At 33.5% G+C, this 22713-nt stretch overlaps 2 protein-coding genes across 2 annotated transcripts in view; one reads left to right on the top strand and one right to left on the bottom strand.

Moving 5' to 3' along the window:
- LOC127717821 (uncharacterized) overlaps window positions 1–10441 on the top strand; it is a 44562-nt gene extending 34121 nt beyond the window's left edge. Inside the window, exons 16-20 of the mRNA XM_052223663.1 lie at window positions 648–786; window positions 1173–1292; window positions 2833–2887; window positions 5054–5203; window positions 10316–10441. Of these exons, the coding sequence (XP_052079623.1) occupies window positions 648–786; window positions 1173–1292; window positions 2833–2887; window positions 5054–5203; window positions 10316–10419 (568 nt within the window). The 3' untranslated portion in view covers window positions 10420–10441. The remainder of the gene's footprint in view (window positions 1–647; window positions 787–1172; window positions 1293–2832; window positions 2888–5053; window positions 5204–10315) is intronic.
- LOC127717836 (whirlin-like) lies at window positions 5587–9167 on the bottom strand. Its single transcript, XM_052223703.1, has 3 exons — window positions 8719–9167; window positions 7739–7888; window positions 5587–6571 (listed from the first exon to the last, which is right to left on the bottom strand). Exons 1-3 carry the CDS (start codon window positions 8809–8811, stop codon window positions 6386–6388), a joined length of 429 nt encoding a protein of 142 aa, XP_052079663.1. The 5' UTR covers window positions 8812–9167; the 3' UTR covers window positions 5587–6385.
- Window positions 10442–22713: the final 12272 nt, after the last annotated feature.

Raw genomic sequence — 22713 nt, 5'->3', positions numbered from 1 at the left:
GGCGCCAACCTCCCCCTAACCTGGAACAGTGGTGTAACAGTACAACATAAGAACAAACTATAAAAATCAGTTGAAAAAAGCTGAACTCATCAGATGGATACAAATAGAAATACATCCAACAAAAACATAAAGTGGACGTGGACGGGTACTTGTACATCCCAACAACAAAAAGACACACAGATCTGAGAGTACTCGTAGTTACTGACAGCTAGTTCAAAGCCAATAACAACTGATAAAAAAATCATGCATCTAAGACTAAATTATCAATCGGTACACATCCAACATCCAATGGATTTAGTTAAAGACGTCATAAACAGTCAGAGAAAAAACATGACCTTGTGCAATGACAAATATAGATATCGACAGATTGTAGAGCCATGAATGTGCATATAACAATAATATTTAGTTTGATTTTAATTTACTGATCACAAAACCAATACCACTAAAAACAATATTCAAAGATTTAATTACAGTGTTGAATTGGCAACCTTTAGTTTATTTAAAGGATCGATAAGTTTACCGGGATCGTTGCATAATTCATCACTACGATCTAAGGGAAATAACTCCATTCATATTATGTCAATTTAAAACTGTCTTTATAAGAAAATGACTGATATGATCTTCTTAAATTGTGTGTGTTATTTCAGAAAGGGTTCTCATTGTATGCAACGGACACATCCTAGTGCTAAAAATTTCAATGCTGGATCGGTAAAAAAGCTAGGTCAGACATTCAACGTTGATAAACAGTGTGAATTTATAATCGGAAAAGGTTCTTATGCATGCAGAGTAAGTAATAGATATTAACTAATACAAGTTTGTTATCCGAGGTAAAAAAAAACGACGGTACCCAGAAGCAACATGCATGATGTGAATTTCTAACATTCAAATTAAAGTATTTTCACAAACGACAGAGTTTTATAGATAATGTGTATTGCAGCAAAAATCAAAATCATGGACCTATACTTGTCCATCTCTTCCACACAAATGTAAAAGGATTAGGAATAACATCGATAGTTTGCAATTGAAATAAAAATGTTATGTACGAACTTTGTTAACTGTTCTTTGCACAAAATGATAAGAGAAGGTAAGACTGTTTGGTCGTGTTCCTAATCAAGTAACCATGCTTTCACGTCTAACGTTCTAGAAAATTGACTCTTATAGACATCTTACAGTCTTTTATAGGCAACAGCGAGAATGTGTGCACTGGACTGTGGTGTAAATCAGCTGACATGTCCTCTACACGATGTATATTAGGCTTACCTGCAGAGGGGACAACGTGTGGACCTAACAAAGTATGTCATTCCTACCAAAGTAATGTTTGCAAAATATGTCTTTTTTAGAACAGATAATCAAGTCGAAATGCTACCAAACTATCTATAAAGAAGGAGGAGACGTCGAACAAAACGCACTATAAGGGAAATCAAAAATTAGTATTCAGGGGAAAACACAAATCGTATACTTCTAAACAGTGAAAGATGTAAGGGAACAAATAATACTTATAACAAACGCTTCTGTCAATACTAATGCACAATGCACTATGGGAAATTGAAATATATTTGAGTATCGAGATTGGAGGGCAAGACAAAGTGGATTGATTAGTTATCATTCGCTCGATTGTCAAAATATTTTTCCAAGAATACAAAAATCAAACAATTAAAACATGAAACAAACCAAAGTTGAAACAAAAATCAAATACCAAAAAGAAACTTCAGGAAGCACAAGTTATTTGAAATATCGATTTGGATTGTAGATATATATTATTTTGCTAACTTCTACGTCATTTGATCTCTGGTGGAGAATTGTCACATTGGCAATCATACCACATCTTATTTTTATATTAAGGAATGCTTATAAATATATCTAGATATAAGAAGGTGTGGTATGAGTGTCAATCAGACAACTCTCCATCCAAGTCACAAATTGTAAAATTAAACCATTCTAGGTCAAAGTACGACCTTCAACACGGAGCCTTGGCTCACACCGAACAGCAAGCTATAAAGGGCCCCAAAAATGACTTGTGTAAAATCATTCAAACAGGGAAACCAACGGTTTAATCCATATAAAAAACGAGAAACGAGAAACACTTATGAACCACATAAACAAACGACAACCACTGAAAATCTGTATAGAAATGGATAGATAATAATGAGAAAGTAGTTTGTATTGTAAGAACTGGTTTGAGCTGGGGTTCTTGTTATTCAATCTTTTTTTGTGTAATATTTTGTGGACTTCTGTTTTTCCCTTGGTATCTTCTCTGTTTTTTTGTTTTTTTGTTTTTTTGTTTTTTTTTGTAGTTCCCAACCGGCCATCGCTCTTTTCCTCGATAATGAGATTACCGAATGAGACTTACTTCCGACTAGACTGGTGCCACTATTGGAGCGGGATCTGCGCACTCTTCCGGAGCACCAGAGATAACTTCCGGTTTTTTATTGGGTTCGTGCTTCTGTGAACTGTTTTGCAGACTGTTGGGTTTTTTTTAAGGTTTTATTATCCATGGTTTTGTCTTGAAAATATTTGTTACTGTCGTGGGATCTTTTGCTTTTTATCATGTACACTTTCCAAATACAGTAGAAAGTTGAAGAGCATTGAGGACCCAAAATTCCGAAAGGTTTTTTCCAAATGCAGCTAAGGTAATCTATTCCAGGGGTAGAAAATACCTTGTAATTAGGAAAATTCAAAGAATTGGTCTGATATGCTACCGTTTTCAAAATGATCTAAAGTTGAGTTCTGAGGTTTCAATGCAGTGTATAATAACAACTTTGATGATAAATTGTCGATTGCTTTACGTCGAATATATTAAACATAGTTTTAGAGTATTTTTGTGACTTGTAGTGGTGTATTGGAAGCAGCTGTGTATTTGATTCCAGAGCTCCGAGTCGAGGAACAGGTATGAGAACAAATGTAATTTTAACAAAAAGTTTTATGTCATTACATCCAAGTCTATCAAATCCATCAAAAGTAATATTTGCTAATTCATTAGATAAACAAATTAAATAGTCTTCACTAGGACTTCAAAAAACAAATATTTACGGGTTTTCTGATATACCCAAATACAATTAATTTTAAGGATTAGATGAATATGACAAAAACATAAATTTGATAAAACCTATGCTACGTTTATAAGACATATTAATTCAATTCATATGGTTGTTCTCCTGGCTGAATCATTCAATTTATATTTGTGAATATTGTACATACTATATTTTTCTTTTTATCTATATCTGTGCTATTTATTTCATGTAACTTGTTTTGTTTTGTCAAAAGTGTAACAAAATATAGATACATAATGCTACAAAAAAATAATAATTCTACGGTTTGTCTAGTATTTCATCCCATTGGGAAAATTAAAGATTTCTATAAATTGTCATGAGATAAACAAAAAAGGCAATACAATGTTAGTCTTTGCATTCACTATACACACATCTGTTACAAAGAATAAAAGTATAAAACAAAGTTTAAAAATAAATTGTGCATATAATAGGATAAGAATGTTACAATTGCTATACAACATCATTTAGTTATTATTATAGAAAATCTGATAGGCAAAGACTAACCAAGAAGACCTACCAGTGAATTTATTACATTTATAGATTTCAGTATATTTTTAAACTAGTCCGTATTTTTTGTTGTTGTACTAAACATACTTTAATTACATTTACACCGTTACAGTAAAATTTATCCAAAAAGAGTTTTCGTTAGTCGTCTAGTCATTTTTTGTACATAAATTAGGACGTTAGTTTTCTCGTTTGAATTGTTTTACATTGTCATTTCGGGGCCTTTTATAGCTGACTGTGCGGTATTGGCTTTGCTCATTGTTGAAGGCCGTACGGTGACCTATAGTTGTTAATTTCTGTGTCATTTGGTCTCTTGAGGAGAGTTGTCTCATTGGCAATCATACCACATCTTCTTTTTTATAGTAATCTACAACTTAATAGAAAATTAAAATGTTCGCCCCATTCTTTACACTGACATAAATTACAATTATATTTTCACTGCTGAACCCCACCAGACCATTATATATTTTGTAGGCTGTTCATGAAATGAAAATGTCATAATCATAATGATATTGTGTATTTACATTTTTGCAAAAACTGGTCCAACCCCGTCTTGTTTTGTGCATGTACAAATTCAGGCTCTGACTTCTGTTGTCTATATGCTTATAAAAAAATGTGATATAATTGCAATTGAGACAACTGTCTACCAAAGACCAAAAGACCAAAAGGCGAGGATGTAAACAAGTGTAGGTCACTGTACGGCCTTCAACACTGAGCAAAACTAATACCGTAAAGTTAAAAAAACAACTAGAAAAAAACGGATGTTCATCTTTTATTGATAAAATAAACGAGATGTGCCTTATTGTACATTATTTAATCAATAAAAGAATGTGAAATTCATTTTCCAAATGAATGAAGTACTAGACAAAACTAGAAAAAAGGCCCCGGCATAACAAAATGTGAAACAATTTAAGAGAAAACACAAGCGGCCACATTTATGCTAAAAACTGAAGAGAAAAACTTAGATATGTTTTTCCAATTTTCTTTTCTTTTTTTAAAAAATTGTGTTGGATTTTTGAAGACCGTGTGCAAATGCCTCATTTTACTAATACCTTTAAGGTAGATCTCCCCAACTCTACATACTCTGTATAATTGTAATTGTTATATTATGTCCTATTTGTCTCTTTGAGCAAATAAAATCGTTATAAACTAAAACCAACGATAAGCCCTGAAAAAAAGCTCTTAACTCAGAACAGGCCCATGTCTTATCTAACTGTTTGTGGTTGGAGTGGTATGTTGTACTTTCCAAAGTTTTTGATAGCTCCTGTTTATTTTTATAATTTATTGAAATATACCTTTTTGAATTTTACATTGCTATATATTCTCGATTAAATAATGGGTAATCGATTTATTTATCGATAAAAAAAAGTACATCCATTTTTGAATTTTTGGATGTATCACGGTTAATTCATCAACATGAGCAAAATTAGAATGTTGTAGAAACTTTCTATTACATCGATTTGACTTGCTTGTGTTAATCATCATACTTGTTTTAATAGCTGACTGTGCATTCGGTGATAGTCCAGGCCTTGTATTAAGAGGGAAAACGTGTACCAATTTACTGAGAGCAGAGCCTTTCCAATGTTATAGCAATTCGATCAAGAAAAACTGCTGTGAAAGCTGTGAGAAAGTTAAAACTGGAATTCCTAGTAAGTATAATACTTAGTTTTTATATATAGCAGATAGTATAAGTGTGCAGGCGATGCATACATAGCAGTATGTGGAAGAAGAAGAAGAAGCAGACGAATTGGCATGATCTGATATTTGCATGCTTACAATAGACAAGGGAAGTCATTGGACTGATCTTCCGATACAAATATAAGCTTTAATTTATTAAAAGTATCACATAAACCTTTCAGGAGTCGGACATTTTCTTAATCAGTGTTAATATGTACGGACTATACTCAATCGGCAAGCCTCGGGTGACTCCGCTTCTCTCCATCTATCGATGTACGGAATAGGCCGAGTTGTGACGAATGGGGCTATACTAGACTAAGTATTTAAAAATTGAGTAAAACACAAACATACAGGATCAAGTCAGACATTTAATACTGAGTACGAAATTTAGGACTAAATTGATTAAAATCCCAGTATAAAAGAATGCAATTAAGGATCAATGGTCTAGATAATGATTCATTGTGAATTCTGAAAAATAAAGTGAAAAAGTTCGGGTCACTTTATTTATAGTGAGCCATTCTGGATTCATTCAGAAATAAAATTTCATAATCGAAAATGACGTTGCACACTTTTTTTGTCTATATTAATCACGTGACGCAGTTCCATGCAGCGTTCTTGAAATTGACATTCCACAGACAGTTTCACACTTGTCAACGACGTTAAAAATTCTGAGAAGCACAGTTTTAGAGACATTGCAAATGATGTTTCACACGGAGTTTCACAGTCCTTTTTAATGACGTTACACAGTCTATGCTTCTTTGTAAATGACGTTGCCGATGGTCCCTCCTTTGCACGAGTTTTGAAAATAAGATCTCCAATAATTGAGGAATCATGTCACCTTTGCTACTTGTCAGGATTCTTTAACATTAATATGAAGCTCCTCTCATATCCCACTTCCCTACTATTTTGTTGTCTGAATGCAGGTTTCCCCCATCCGATAATGAGCTTATAGAACACATAGCTTTTATGGGTCAGAACTACACAAAATTTCGAATGGTGCAACAAAAGTGGAGTATACCATTTGACATCTTCGTTAGTCAAGGATTACGATACAGTCCCTTCCTCTAATCCAATTTAGAGGAGGGGACTGGGTCGTAACCCTTGCCTAACGAAGATAACCATTTGCCCAATCTAACTGTTTAGGGAACGATTAACTATAAGCAAGTCACAAAACTTTTAACTACTAACTCCATGGGTTGTATGTTAGTTGCAGTCTTAAATTCGCTAGCAATGAGATTTGCAATTTCATCATGTGTTAACCTCTCAGTTGAAGTTCCGTTGATTTCAAAAATTTCATGTCCACACTTTAACGTTCCAGAGGCAAATGCCGAACCACCAGGCTGTAAAAAAAATATAACCGTCATTAAAATTCAGATGATAAATAGCTACATATTTTCCCGTGGCAAATATTACATGAAAATTCAGGGCGATCATATATATATATATCATATTATACGAATACATCCTTCTATAACTAGCCTGACCGCGACTCGCTGAATCTTCTCGATCTTCAATTAAGTACTTCACAGTTTAACACTCCGCATGAAGACATTTTACCACCTGGACTCATTATTCTAAGGGCTTCGGTTGCCAACTGGTCGATGTAGTCTTTTACTAGCCTGCCAATACTGAGGTTGTGATTTCGAGCGCCCGTAAGTCGAAGGACCAATTTTAACCGACTAGGAATGTCAGTTTTCCTACCGAAGGTCAGTGATTCCCTCCAGACACTCTAGCTTCTTCAACCATTAAAAAATGTCCACTGTAAAATAGCCAGTGTGTTGAAAGTGGCGTTAACACCAAAAACAAACCAACCAATCAATTGCATTATTCTTTCATCGAAGCTAAATGTCTGGACATCATGTCTTCTTAAGAATATATATATATACTGTTATAAGATAATTAACTTCTATACGATAGTTTTTGAAGGCAGTTTATGTGAAATGAACGCAATTTGAATTTAGTTTAGCTATGAAAACTCATACAATTGAGAACTGAAATGGGGAATACGTCAAAGAGACAACAACCCGACCAAAGAGCACATAACAGCCGAAGGCCACCAATGAACCGTTGATCGGTTGATCTTAATGACCAAAATCAAAATTTGTTGAACACGAATGCCAAATCTACTGTGTTGCAACGACAAACGCAAACGCAAACAAAACTCTACTGTAAACAATAACCAAACATACATATCCTATGTATAGAATCTACAATACTGATAGCCGGTTACTAGGTTTATAACATAGTCGGAGCAAATACGCAATTATGGGTAGAAAGCCCCAGACCCCCTTTAATGGAGCTTCATATGATGGTCAATGCATAGACTTTTCGTTATCTTAGTTTTGGACCCTCATTTTTTCAAAATCCTTGATTCGTATCTCCAGAGTTCGCGAGGTTTTCCCTTTGTTTTTTTTTAATCCTGCATCCGCATCCGTATCTGCATCCGCATATGGTTCGCGAGGTAGAACAAAGAGGTCAAACGTCTTATAAGTATAATACTAAGGTACCTGAATATGAACTACAATAGGCGTTTTTTGTTGGGTATCTGCCCCACCTTGTACAGCCACACCAAAAGTAGGTTTCGTTCTGTAGATTGTTACTATTTCAACATGGACATCCAAATACTTCTTTTTGAGATCTTTAAGCTTTATCTCCAACTAAAATAAAAGATAAACTATTATGAGACTCATATATATATAGTCGGATACATAATAAAAGTGTAACATTACAAATATATAAGGAATGCAAATCGATTTAGTAATAAATTTCCAGTTATGGTGGAATTCTTTCAAGACAAAAAAGTCACCAAAGATACCAGGTTTATACTTACTATGGATGAGCGTGGTTTTAGCGACCTTGACTGCTCATAAGGGTCTTTAAAATTATTTACGGTCGGTCGTCTTACTACGGTATGGTAGTTGCTCATTTTAGAGGCCATACGGTGATCGACTTATCGTTGTTTGGTATCTGGTGGAGAGGTAACTCATTGGCAATCATAGAACATCTTAATATTTTTATATCCTAACTTGGCACGACAGGCGCGCGTTTCGTCTACATACGACTTGTAAATGGCGCTCGACTGAAAACAGTTCGAAGGCCAAATCAGATACAAAGACTAAGTCCATTAAAACCTGTATTGACGTTACGCACGGTGTTTGGTTTAGTAATGGTAGCATTAATCGACGTCTTTTTGTATTATTTCAACCTACTTCTGTACAAAACGTCAAAGCTTTGCACCTTTTAAAAAAAAAACAGCCGGCATTTTGATGTTTAACTATTTATTTAAAAAAAACATAGACTGTTAACATGACTAATTGTGTGAATTACGCCGAGTACGTGTTGAAAATAACTCAACATTTTCTACAGTTTATTTATAAAAAATGAACATACACATACAATGTACATGTATCAATGATATATCACATAAACAAATAATTACTGAATACATTGGCATCAACAATTCATAAAACAAATGATGCACACTTACCTCTTTCTTAGAATTCATAATAGCTAAGTCCACCACTGAGTATATTTGTGGTCTGGGTATCTTTATAGGAGTGAGATCTAGACAGCTATCCATTTTTCACGTTTGTTCCTTTTTTGCAATTATAGTTAATTTTCCCCTAAACCTTTCAAATGCTATATGAAACATTAATTGTCCGTTTGGTTTGCTCTCCGTTAACACAAGATGATATCCATTTTTCACGTTTGTTCCTATTTTGCCATTCTTATCATTTTACTAAACCTTTCAAATGATATATGAAACATTGACTTGTTCGTTTGGTTAGTTCTCCGTTAACACGAGATGATATCCATTTTTCACGATTGTTCCTATTTTGCAATTGTAAATTTTTGCCTAATCCTTTCAAATACTATATGAAACATTGATTTGTTCGTATGGTTTGTTCTCCGTTAACACAAGATGATACAACGCTTTTTATTCATACTTCATCTGTCATCGGATACGTTTTGTAAATCGTTGCCATGGAAATGGAATTATACCGATATTGATCATTAATATTTCCAATATAGGTAAAACTAGATAATTATAATAATTGTATATTTGATACTAATTGCAGGTAGAAATCAATAACAAATCTCGAAGTTTGAATCTCTAATTATTATTGTATATAAATTCTTATGTAGAAATCCCTTGAGGCCTTCAAGTTGAGGGTAATGTTCATTTAGGTGGTACACTTTGTCTTGCACTGCGGTAAAACATTAACAAAAAGGTTTGAAGGTACAGAAGAGACCAACAGAGACAACATTGCAATCCAAAATGAAAGGAATGATGAAACAAACTACTGAATAAATGTATAATTGAAAATTGTCTGAATAGAACATCTTAAGGATCCCAAAGTAATGGACAGTTTATGACCAAGTACGCGTCGTACAAATGTCTTGCTCAAACATCTCAATAAATTCAATATAGAAGCATTGAGTCCATAAACATTGATTAGACAGCAATCCATCAAAGAAAATCAAATACTTGTAATGTATAATTTATTACCAAGTACGCTTCGTATAAAAGTCTTGCTCGAGCAAACTAATATCAAGTACGTTAACATTTATTGGGCAGCAATCCATCAAATACTATCAAAAATTAAAATTTTCATAACAGTTTCTTATCAGATAGTAATTCAAATAACGCCATTTTGATAAAGTAGCATCAACAATTTTGTGTTTATTCTGTTTTTAATACCTTAATATAACTGTGTTTTTGTTGTTTTGTTTGTGTGGGTTTTTTTTTTTGGGGGGGGGGGGTGCAAGTTACCTTGTAATTAACAAATGTGGTTTGTCTTTGTTTGTTTGTTTGTTGTTGTTTGTTGTTGTTTGTTTTGTTTTGTTTTGTTTTGTTGTTTGTTTGTTTGGTTTTTGTTTTTGTTTGTTTTTGTTTTTTTTTGTTTGGGGGGTGGGGTTATGTGTTAATGTTCAATTGGTCTTTTTCAATTGGAGAGTGATAAAAATAATGAATGCACGTTAAAACTTATAAAAATTGCTCAGAGTTTACACGTATATGTAATTTTTCCAATATAAATTATTAAGCAAATTGTTATATATATTAACTTATTTGATCCTTTCAGATTGCGATTACGGCGATAAGAGTACAGACTGCCAAAGAGCAAAATCACTTGGACAATGTTCTAGATTCAGGAGTGTATGCTGTCAGACTTGTAGAAATTCTTAATAAATTATTTTGTTTTATATTGGACATTTTTTCTGTTTATGTATATTGTAGCCTATAAGAATTACACACACACACACGATATAAAAATAAGAAGATGTGGTATTATTGCCATAGAGACAACTCTCCGCCAGAGACCAAATGACATAGAAGTTACATGTTACACAAGTTGTGTTTACCTTCTTGCAGTATAATCGAGATGCATGTGATAACTGTACGTAAACAGCGACTTCTATCGATCTTGCTGACATGGAGATAATTCACGAATTCAAAAATTGACTTGACTGAGATATAGTGATTGATGTTAACAGTGATCATTATGTTTGGAAGAAACTTTAACCCTGCATGTTCCAATATTTGAAAAAACGATTTGTTCTTTTAGTTTGTTTTCCAGTTAACCCCCCCCCCATTTTTATCACCGTTTTATATGTAAAAAAACCTAAGGAGTTACGGTATTATTGTCAATGAGACAACTATCCACCAGAGTTCAAATGATGTGGATGAAAACAACTATCCACCAGAGTTCAAATGATGTGGATGTAAACAACTATCCACCAGGGTTCAAATGATGTGGATGTAAACAACTATCCACCAGATTTCAAATGATGTGGATGTAAACAACTATCCACCAGGGTTCAAATGATGTGGATGTAAACAACTATCCACCAGAGTTCAAATGATGTGGATGTAAACAACTATCCACCAGGGTTCAAATGATGTGGATGTAAACAACTATCCACCAGGGTTCAAATGATGTGGATGAAAACAACTATCCACCAGGGTTCAAATGATGTGGATGTAAACAACTATCCACCAGAGTTCAAATGATGTGGATGTAAACAACTATCCACCAGAGTTCAAATGATGTGGATGTAAACAACTATCCACCAGGGTTCAAATGATGTGGATGTAAACAACTATCCACCAGCACCAGAGTTCAAATGATGTGGATGTAAACAACTATCCACCAGAGTTCAAATGATGTGGATGTAAACAACTATCCACCAGGGTTCAAATGATGTGGATGTAAACAACTATCCACCAGAGTTCAAATGATGTGGATGTAAACAACTATCCACCAGAGTTCAAATGATGTGGATGTAAACAACTATCCACCAGGGTTCAAATGATGTGGATGTAAACAACTATCCACCAGAGTTCAAATGATGTGGATGTAAACAACTATTCACCAGGGTTCAAATGATGTGGATGTAAACAACTATCCACCAGAGTTCAAAAGATGTGGATGTAAACAACTATCCACCAGGGTTGAAATGATGTGGATGTAAACAACTATCCACCTGAGTTCAAATGATGTGGATGTAAACAATTGGCCTTCGACAAAAAAATGAGAAAAATCAATACAATAGTTTAATTTACAAAACAATAATACGAAAAGAAATATGACAGACATGCGCAAACCAACGACATGCACTGTACTGCAGGCTCATGCCTTAATGGGACAAGAACCTTATGAATACAGTGGAGTTAACATTAAAATAGGAAGATGTAATATGATTGTACTACACATATATACATTGTACATATCACATATCGACTGTGTTACTGTTTAAAAAGCAGGTGTATCCCTATAATATAAGGCTTCGAAGGTTCATCATGTTCATATCAATGTTGAACCTTTATAAGAATATAATGTTATACTAGTTAGTAAAATTAAAACTGCTGAAAACATTGTCAAATTGCCATTCAAAGTTCCCACAAAAGTTCGTTGGGAACTTGCTACGAGAAACACAAACACTTTTTAAAACAATTTTTAAGTGATGATATAGACTTTTGATTAAGTTGTGGCCTTATTTCTAATCACCACGTGGTAGCTCAGCATCCAACATGGCGCCCAAAGTAATAAAAGACATTTGAAACAACTGTAGCAAGGATGTTGTGTCAAATGACAGAGCTCTGTCGTGTTCAATATGTGACAAATGGTTTCACATTAAGTGTGAAAGATTTCCAGTAGCAGATTATGACTTTTTACAAAAATCTGACGACAGCATTCAGTGGGTATGCAAGGGTTGTAAAGGGGCATCCCAAAAAAAATTGTAAAATGTTAACATTAATGCACGCAAGGCAAGATAAGATAGAAACAGAAGTTGTTGGTCTCACTAAGAGTCTCAAACATTGCAATGAAGGAATCAATTCTGTGGATAAAAATATATCCGAGCTAAATGAAAATTTACCTATCATGATAGTATCGCAACAAATAAATCAGATTATTGATGATAAGTCAGAAGAAGAGAAAAGAGAAGCCAATATAATTATATTTGGTATACCTGAAAGTGAGAAGGGGGATTCGAGATTTAAAGATACTGAATTTATTCAGGGGCTTTGTAGAGATTCATTACTACAATACCCTCCCTTTTCACGAATGTGACTTACCGAGTTAGACTATTTACCGGATTTGTAATAACATAAGCAACACGACGGGTGCCAGATGTGGAGCAGGATATGCCTACCCTACCGGAGCACATGAGATCACCCCCAGTTTTTGGTGGGGTTCGTGTTGCTTAGTCTTTGGTTTTCTATGTTGTGTCATCTGTACTATTATTTGTCTGTTTGTCTTTTTATTTTTGGCCATGGCGTTGTCAGTTTGTTTTCGATCTATGAGTTTGACTGTCCCTCTGGTATCTTTCGTCCCTCTTTCATTAGGGATTGATAACATTGCTATTGATGAGATTACACGGTTGGGTGCAAAGCCAAAGAAAGGCTCTAAGAAATACAGACTTACTAGATTAATTGTGAAAGATAATACATCTCGGAATAACCTCTTCCGCAACGCTTATAAGTTGAAAGACACCAAGATAGGTGTACACAAGAAAATAGGTATAGGCAGAGACCTCACAAAAAAATAGAGAGAAAGCAATAATGCTTTACGTATTGAATTGGGTCAGATGAAAAAGGATTCCCCCCATAGGAGTTGGGTCATTCGTCGAGAGAAGATAGTTGAATTGCCGAAATCTGGGATTCCTCCATAGGCCACAGATAAGTAAAGATAACAATCATTCAGATACTTCAAATGTAAATACGTTAACAGTTAATGTTGATAATTTTGTTCCAGTTAATAGTTATGTTTCAGTTACAGTTAATGATAATAGAAATGAGTTGAATATTTCGCAAGATGTTTCTGATCACCAGTCAATTAGTGACGATAAGAAATTTACTTCGGAGGATAAACGGAAATCTTTGAGAGTTTTGTTTTCTAATGCATGTAGACACCCTGTCAAATAAGCGTTCAGAGTTTGAGTCATACTTGTCAATTGAGAAGCCACATATTATAGGTTTATGTGAAATATATCATAAACACAGATATGGATAAATCTATAGCATCCATGCTAAATCTACCTGATTATGAAAAGTATATATCTGACAAGATGGGTGATAGAGGTGTAGTTATTTATATCCATAAGTCTTTGATAGCTTTAAAGTGGATATTTTATCTGAATCTGGTTTTAATGAATCAGTGTGGTGTGAAGTTAAGTTAGAAGGAACTGATAAACTTTTATTAGGATGTATTTATAGGAGTCCGTCGTCTGTACCATCAAATAATAAGAAATTGAACGATTTAATATGTCAAGTATAGCCATTATTTAATTATGGGAGACTTTAATTTTCCTGAGATCAAGTGGGTTGATATTGAAGTATCAAGTGGTATTAACACAGATCCTTTTAAATTTTATGAGTGTATGCAGAACAATTTTCTCTTTCAACATTAATGTACACCAACCCGTTTTCGTACTGGTCAAAATGCTACTTTACTTGACCTGGTTTTTACAAATGAAGAAAATATGATAGCCAAAGACTCAATACAAACTCATTCAGCAGTGGGGAAGAATGACCATTGCATGATAAATTTTTGATTTTTGTTGTTATTTGAATAATGAGAAAACTTCTGGCGATCGTTTTTCATATTTTAGAGGAAATTATGAGCTTTTTAATGAGGGTTTAAACAACATTCAATTTGACTGGGATGGTTTGCTAAGTAATAAAAACGTTGATGAAATGTGGAAATGTTTCTCTTCTGTTATGTCAGAAAATATTGACAGATTTATTCCTAAGAAAAAGACTTACCGTAAATTTATAAGCCCACCGTTGTGGATGGATAGAGCTACTAAGTCTGCAATTGTCAAGAAACGTAAATCATGGAAAAAATATAAATATTCAAGATATAACTTGTCATATGCAAAATATGTGAAGGATCGTAACGAATGTACAAATGCTGTTAGAAATGCTAAACTTAGTTTTGAGCAAAAAGTGGCCTTAGAATCAAAGATTAATGTTAAGTCGTTTTGGAATTAAGTTAACAGTAAACTCAAGACTAGATCAGGAATAGGCAATCTTGAGAAACCGGATGGTACTTTAGCGTCCAGTACTGCTGATAAAGTGGAAGTTTGTCATTTTGAACAATAAAATATGTTTAAACTAAAGTGGAAGTTTTAAATCAGATTTTTACTAGTGTGTTTACTCAATACAGATGACTTGAAAGATTATGATACTAATTCAGAGTCAAACAATGTTTTAGATGATATTAATATTTGTCAGGAAGATGTGCTAAAGTAACTTAATAAATTAAAGACAGATAAATCTGCAGGACCTGATGGTCTACATCCGAAAGTTTTATATGAAGTAAGACATGCAATTTGTTATCCCTTGTTTAAAAGTTTTGATAAGTCTAGATCTATCAAAGAGGGTAAAGTTCCAGATGATTGGAAAAACGCCATAGTGTCACCAATATTTAAGAAAGGGAAGAAGCTGAGCCCTGGTAATTACAGACCTGTTTGTTTAACATCCGTAGTATGTAAGATCTGTGAATCCATTATTAGAGACAATATTATGAAGTATATTCTCATGAACAATCTTTTTACAAGTAGTCAATATGGCTTCCGACCAGGTAGGTCATGTGTTACTCAACTCCTGGAGGTTTTGGATGAGTGGTCAGAATTAATTGATAATGGTTTTCCACTGGACTCAATTTACCTTGATTTTTCCAAGGCATTTGATACCGTGCCTCATCAGCGCTTATTTTTGAAACTTGAAAAACTTGGAATAAAGGGATGCATTTTGGATTGGATAAAAAGTTTTCTATCCGGGCGTAAGCAATGCGTTCGTATAAATAATACAACTTCATCATGGTCAGATGTTGTGAGTGGTGTACCTCAGGGGAGTGTTCTAGGACCAGTTCTTTTTTTAACATTTATAAATGACCTTCCTGATGTAATAGAAGACATAGTGAAAATTTTTGCCGATGATTGTAAAGTATATTCTAAAGTCTCGTCAGATAATGAGCGCTGTAAGTTACAGGAAAATTTGGACAGTTTATGCGAATGGTCAAATACGTGGAAATTGAAATTTAATGCTGCTATAAAGTATTACATATTAATCCTGACAATGATCAACAATATCGTTATACCATGTTGGATGATACAGAAAATTTTATTGCGTTATCTAAGGTGAATGAAGAAAAGGATCTTGGGGTAACTTTCGAGTCAAATTTAAAGTTTGAAAAAAATATTAGTAATATTGTTAATAAAGCACAGAGAGTTTTATCTCTTATTCATCATTCCTTTGACTACATGGATCAGGATATGTTTATTACTCTTTATAAGTCAATTGTGCGTCCACTGTTGGAATATGCTACATGTATTTGGTCTCCGCACCTTAAAAAAGATATTCGTAAATTGGAATCTGTCCAAAGAAGGGCCACTAAACTCGTAAAGAATATAAATCATTTCAGTTATGAAGATAGATTACGTTCATTGGGATTGCCAACCTTGGAATATCGTAGTGATAGAAATGATATGATACAAGTGTATAAAGCGTTGCATGGTATAGATGATATAAACTGGATGAGCCTATTTACTTTATCACCATCTAATAATACTAGAGGTTACTCCTTAAAACTCTTTAAGAAACAGTGTAAGACGACACACAGACTAAATACTTTTTCAATTAGAGAAGTGGATCAGTGGAATAACCTGTCAGATTTAACAGTGACGGCAAAGACTTTGAATAATTTTAAGTCGGCGTTAAATGGCGAGAATTGGAACCCGTATAAATTTATATGTTCATGTTAATTGTTAAGCTGCGCACACCTAAATAAGTTCTATTTTTAGAAGTATAATATATATAAATATATTATTATGCGATTATTACGAGAGGAGAAATTGCATTACGACAATCCAAGATGAGGGATCAGTAGAAGCCTTTGGCTTATTTAATGACCCGAAGATAAAGGTATAAAGGTATAAAGGTATAGGGTTATTACAGAAAATATCTTGCATATGTTATTACAGATACTTTCATGAGTTGTCTACTCTTTAATCCTTTAATTTTCTAAATCTGTAATAACATATGTTTGTTATTTGTAAAATAAATCATAAATATTTTAATTATTAGTGGGCTCTAGGGAACTCTTTAAACTTTGCGCAGAAACTAAATGCATAGCCTTGATAACTAATTTTTGAATTAAATTAATAAATTTTTCATTAACCATGGTAAATCAATGAGACAAGGCTTTTAGGGATAAACTTAGCTGTAATAACAAGCTTTAGTTATTAAAGGCATGAAACTTATTATATGAAACACTTGGGAATTACTGGGAAGCTTGCGCAGAACCTCATTACATGCTCTGATCATTATTTCTTACTATAAATTAAAATACATTTTAATTGAGCATGATGTATGTCTGAGCAAATGCTTCGGAGTGATGCAGAGAAGCTGTAATAACACCCTTTAGTTATTACAGGCATATTTTTTTCTGTAATAACATAGGTGTACTATGCATGATTGGCAAACTATGAACTGTTATATCTTTCTGTAGTTAAGTATACATAAAGACAATAGTAATATCAATAGAACTTGTATACATTTAAACAAAACTAATGATGTATATTGTCCCTTTGAAACATGTAACATACATATGTTATTACAGTTCTTTGATTTTTTATTCCACAATAACAAATGTATGTTATTTTTCTATAATAACCCTATAGAGTTATATCCTTGACTGGTATATATCATATATATTTTGGTCTTAAATGACACCAAAGGGCATCCCCGATATTCCAACACCCCAGTGGTCTGACACCGCAATAGTCTGACAACCCATTATTCCGTCAGACACCCCAATAGTCCGACACCCTATTGGTTCGACAAGCCATAGTTAATAGACATTCCATTTAGTCTGGACACCAAATGTTTAAAAAAAAAATATTTATTTTTCTATTAGAAAGCCAGATAAAGGTTTGTTCAATATTAAAAAGTGGACACCGTCCTTCGTTGGAGGGCCTAAGTGGCCACGTAGTCTAAATAGTTCTACTACTGTAATCATGGTAATCACTAGCCAGTTAACACTGAGGTTGTGAGTTCGAACCCCGCTGGTGTGGGTGTACTTGACTCCAATATTAATTGACTAGGATTGTCAGTTTTCCTATCCGATGTTGGTGGTTTTCTCTTGGCTTCCTCCACCAATAAAAACTGACCGCCACAAAATAGCCCAAAAGTGGCGCTTAAAAGTGGCGTTAAAACATCATTAATCAATCAATCAGTCCTTCGTTGAAACAGGTGGGCAAGCTAGTTAATGTATAAGTACTAAAGTAGTAGCATTTTATCACCCCTTACTATACAGTATCTCAAAGATAACAAGTTAAAATTGACTCAGTAAGAAAATAAAGGAACAAATTAAGCTTTGCTGCGTACACAATTATATGAGTGAATATTTTTTTTTTATTTTTATTATTTTCAAGAATTACAAGAAATACAACACATCAAACATACATACAGTAATATTAGCAATACATTTGAATATATATTTATTTATGACAATAAACATTGTTGAAAATTCATTTGTATACGCCCGTTTACGGGATGTATCATGGTATACCGTTGTCCGTAGGTCAGTCCGTCTGTCCGTCTGTCCGTCGTCAAAATGTCGGACGTTAATTCAAAAACTCTTTAACCAATTTGCATAAAACTTTGGTGAATTGTTTATATCTGTTGACCGCGAGCTTCCTTTCGTTTTTTATAAATTTTAGATTTTACGTTTCCGAGTTATGGGGTTTTGTTCATTAGAAAAAGTGGGATTTTCAAGTTTTCGGACAATAACTCAAGAACTCTTTCACCAACTTGCAAGAAATTTTGATGAATTGTTTAGATCTATTGACATGAGCTCCCTTTCGGTTTTTATTAATTTTAGATTTTACGTTTCCGAATTGCAGGGTTTTATTCATAACAAAGGGGGATTTTTCGGTCCGTGTAACACTTATCAATTCAAAATTTCAAAAAGTTTTAAAATTTTAGTTTTTTTGATTTTTGATCAAAGTTTTAAAATATCAAAATTCCAAATTTTTTATTTTTTTTTAAATTTTGAAAATTTCACCAAATAATTAAAATTTTAAAATTATAAACTTTGATTTAAAATTTGATGGTTTAGAGATTTAAGCAAACTTTAAAACTACTAAACTGAACGTACAGTTTGATCATTTCGCTTTTTGAAAGTTTGATTTTTTTGATTTTTGATTAAAACATAGGAAATGGGAAAGGACTAAAAAGTGGATACCTGTTACACAAATGTACAAGTGCGAAACGGAATAAGAACGGAAGAAACGAAATCAAATTTCCCAAACAAATCAAAACGAAAACAATATTATCTAAACCAAAATATAATTTATATAAAACAAGAAGCTAACTTGTTGGAACTACAGGGTGGAAATGAGAAATATGTTTCTTTAAGTCGGAAAAATTAATTAGTAAGACCTGATTTTGACATACGCTGATTCTCTAAATAAATGAACAAAATGTAGAAATTACTTGTCAACTTTGTGATTACTGCTCTAAATGTGGTTATTAATAGTATACATTTTTGTATGTCTGTATATTAGACTTGGATACCTCCACAAGGAGCTTCAATAATGATACATTTTTCAGGTGCAGATCCAGGAATTTGAAAAGGTGGGGCCTAGTTACCTAACGTTTGGACTGATGCTTGTAAAAAAGATATAAATTTATCATATATGTAGCTCCATAAAGGAGGGCCCACCTGCCCCCTAAATATGCCTGTTTTTCAATAGCGAATAAAAGGAAACGGGATATTTGATTTTTGTATTAAGGGATAGTTCCGTATTTGTTATTGGCGCATTTGTAAGTTATCTTTGCGACAATCAACTCTGAACAAAGTACCATTACGCAGCTACGCCCAGTCAGAATGGGGCGTGTAGATAGAGAGTACCACGCTCTCTGCACGTTAAGAACCCCCTGTAACAACTCGTTGGTTGCCTGTTGCAAGTCAAAATTTCTTTCCCTATCAAAAATACCCTCATTTTCCAGTGGTGATGTAAAATTTGCCGACTTTCATCCTGAACGGACTCTGTTACAGGACCTTATTGTATTTATTGTTAATTTGTTATCGTCCTGAACATGCATGAAATATTTGCAACTGGACGTTTAGTAACCAATAATCAATCATTTAAAATAGGCCATTTATATATAAGTTATTAAGAATCCTAGGTTTCAATTCCCTCAGGCAAAGTTGAACTGAGATGGATTTTGCTATTGTATTGTCCCTTTTGGCCATACACCTCTTCAATTGTTTCTGTTTTAATATATACTTGGCTTTCAAATATTCAGCTTTGAGTGTTCCGGATGTAGGTAAATACAGAAAAGCGCTTCGGACGCATGCAGTCAAGTGTTGTTTAAATTTTTTATTGGATATTCCATTCAATTCAAATGTTATTGTCAATGGGAAATAGTACATGGGCGGATTAAGGTTTCTGTTACTGTCATTTTATTTTTTGCGGTGAGTTCTCTTTAAGTAGAATATTTGTGTTTATATTAAATTTTTCTAATTTTTAACTGCTATTCCTTAGTTTTCTTTCACCTTTTTTTTAAACTCAGAAGTTCACCACTGTAAAATTTATCAATCATGAAATATCATTGACTGTAAAAACAAAGGTAGCATGAGATAGAATTGAAAAGATTAGGAGTCCCCTGTCTTCGGTTCTAAAGAATGTTTTAAAAAGAACCCAGAGGATTCTTATATATCTTAACACTTCAAGGTTATTGTAAAATATTTTCAGAACAGAAAATTAACATTAAATCGAAAAAGGTTAAATTTGATCAATATTGAAATATGTGTTGTGACTTCATGGGAATATATAATATCTTGTTCTTCACTATAGATAACAGTTGTAATCTAGAAAAAAAAACAGTTTTTAATGCAAAGAATGCCTTCTTTCGTATTCACATTTTCTTTTAAAAAAACGGCCCATTTGTTCCATCCCGTGCTAACTTTGTATTTGCAGTCAATAATAAAATGATTGATACATATTACAGAGGCGAACTCATGAGTTTTGAAAATAGGGATAAGAAAACTAAGGAATAGCAATGAAAAATCGGAAAACATATTATGAAAACAAATTTTCTACTAAAAGAGAACTCCCCGCAATAAATAAGATTACAGTAAAAAAGCCCTAATCCGCCCATGTACTATTTCCCACTGACAATAACATTTGAAGTGAATGGAATATCCAATGAAAATTTAAACAACACTTGACTGCATACGTCCGACGCGCTATTCTGTATTTACCTACATCCGGAACGCTCAAAGCTGAATATTTGAAAGTCAAGTGAATATAAGAACCGAAACAATTAAAGAGGTGTATGGCCAAAAGGGACATTAAAAATAGCAAAATCCATCTAAGGGAAACTTTGCCCGAGGGAGTTGAAACATGAGTTTCTTTATATTTATATATCAATTGCTTCGCCAAGCGCAGCTGGATACGACCGCAGAGGTCCAAGCCTGAACAGTTTGGGCAAAAATGAACACAATATCCGCGCTTGATACAGGTCTGAATTTGGATTGTAATTAAATATTTGACACATAATAGGCTTCTGACACAGAATAACTGTTGTCAAAGAACTTAGAATTGGTTATATGATTTGAATTTTATTCAATTCTTGCTTTTGTGCAATACACTGTGTTGTTGCACAATACTCAGTAAATCTGTTTTAGAGGATATACAAAGAATTAGCAATTGTGACACACAATTTTTCTGTGGAAAATTGACAATTTCTTAAATCTTGATGAAATATTGACCCCCCCCCCCCCCAAAAAAAAATTATTTTGTTTACCCCCACCCCCTTTTTGCCAATAAAAAAATATTTAAAGAAATTTTCTTTTTAATTTTTGAAATCTTGAGGATATTTGTCCCCATCCCCCCAATTTTTCATACCCCCCCCCCCACCCCCACCCCCACCCCAAATTAATTTTTTTAACCTCTCCCCCTTTTTTTCCAAAAAAAAAATTCTTTCCCTCAAGATATGGTCATAATCTCAATTCAAATTTCCAATGGAGTTTGCAACCATAAAAACCCATTTAAATACATTATAAAAGTATTAAAATAGAAAATGACATACATAACCATGGCTAAAATTAATATACCTTCATCAGCATTTAATAGTAACTTCTAAAAATAAATTGACAGCTAATCACCTCAAGACAATACAACATTTCTTTATAACAAAACCATTGTAAGGGAGGTAAAACTTTCATGACTTTACATAATTTAAAAGCAATGTAAGGGAGGTAATTCAAATATAACATTGTAATTATTATCTTTTAAATGTTATTTAATGTTTATTAAATCAAACAAAACAAATGTTATAGCCTTAGGAACAAAATTTGGACCAATTAGAAAATGGGCCCAACAACCAAATACACAGTTAGATTCAGCATAAGAAAAAATGTAATTCTTATAGCATGAAAAATTGTAATACTTGTAGCAAAAAATCCCAACATATAGAATCAAAGCTTTCTCAAAATCAAAATCCAAAAATATTGTTCTCTTTCTATATACTGTAAAATATCATGAATCAATCGATTGCTATCCCTTATATAATGCTAAGTGGTCAACTATCTATTTCATAGAGATCCAAAGACCAATTCTTAAGTAATTGTCCATAACCCAGGAAACCCTTGTCCCCCCCCCTTTTTGCCCGTAATTCCTAAACAGTTTGAGCCATAACCCCCCAAAGTCAATCCTAATCATCCCTTTGTGGTATGGAAACTTGTGGTATAATTTCAGAGAGATCCATACACTGTTCCACAAATTATTGTCTGGAAACTAGGAAAATGCTTTTTGGGCCCCTTTTTGGCCCCTAATTCCTAAACTGTTGGGACCATAACCCCCAAAATCAATCCCAACCTTCCTTTTGTGGTTTCTAACCTGGTGTCTAAATTTCATAGATTTCTATTTACTGATACTAAAGTTATTGTCCGGAAACCAAATG

This window comes from Mytilus californianus, unplaced genomic scaffold (genome assembly GCF_021869535.1).
Source record: "Mytilus californianus isolate M0D057914Y unplaced genomic scaffold, xbMytCali1.0.p SCAF_10, whole genome shotgun sequence".
Taxonomy (NCBI): domain Eukaryota; kingdom Metazoa; phylum Mollusca; class Bivalvia; order Mytilida; family Mytilidae; genus Mytilus; species Mytilus californianus.
This window is presented reverse-complemented; position numbering and strand designations above follow the sequence as displayed.

Bases quoted from the DNA above. Each gene is read 5' to 3' on its own strand.
- LOC127717836 (XM_052223703.1), bottom strand. From the start codon at position 8,811: ATGGATAGCTGTCTAGATCTCACTCCTATAAAGATACCCAGACCACAA. The intron at 7,889-8,718 runs GTAAGTGTGCAT...CTTTTATTTTAG, and splicing joins TTATGAATTCTAAGAAAGAG to TTGGAGATAAAGCTTAAAGA. The intron at 6,572-7,738 runs GTACCTTAGTAT...TTTTTTTTACAG, and splicing joins CTATTGTAGTTCATATTCAG to CCTGGTGGTTCGGCATTTGC.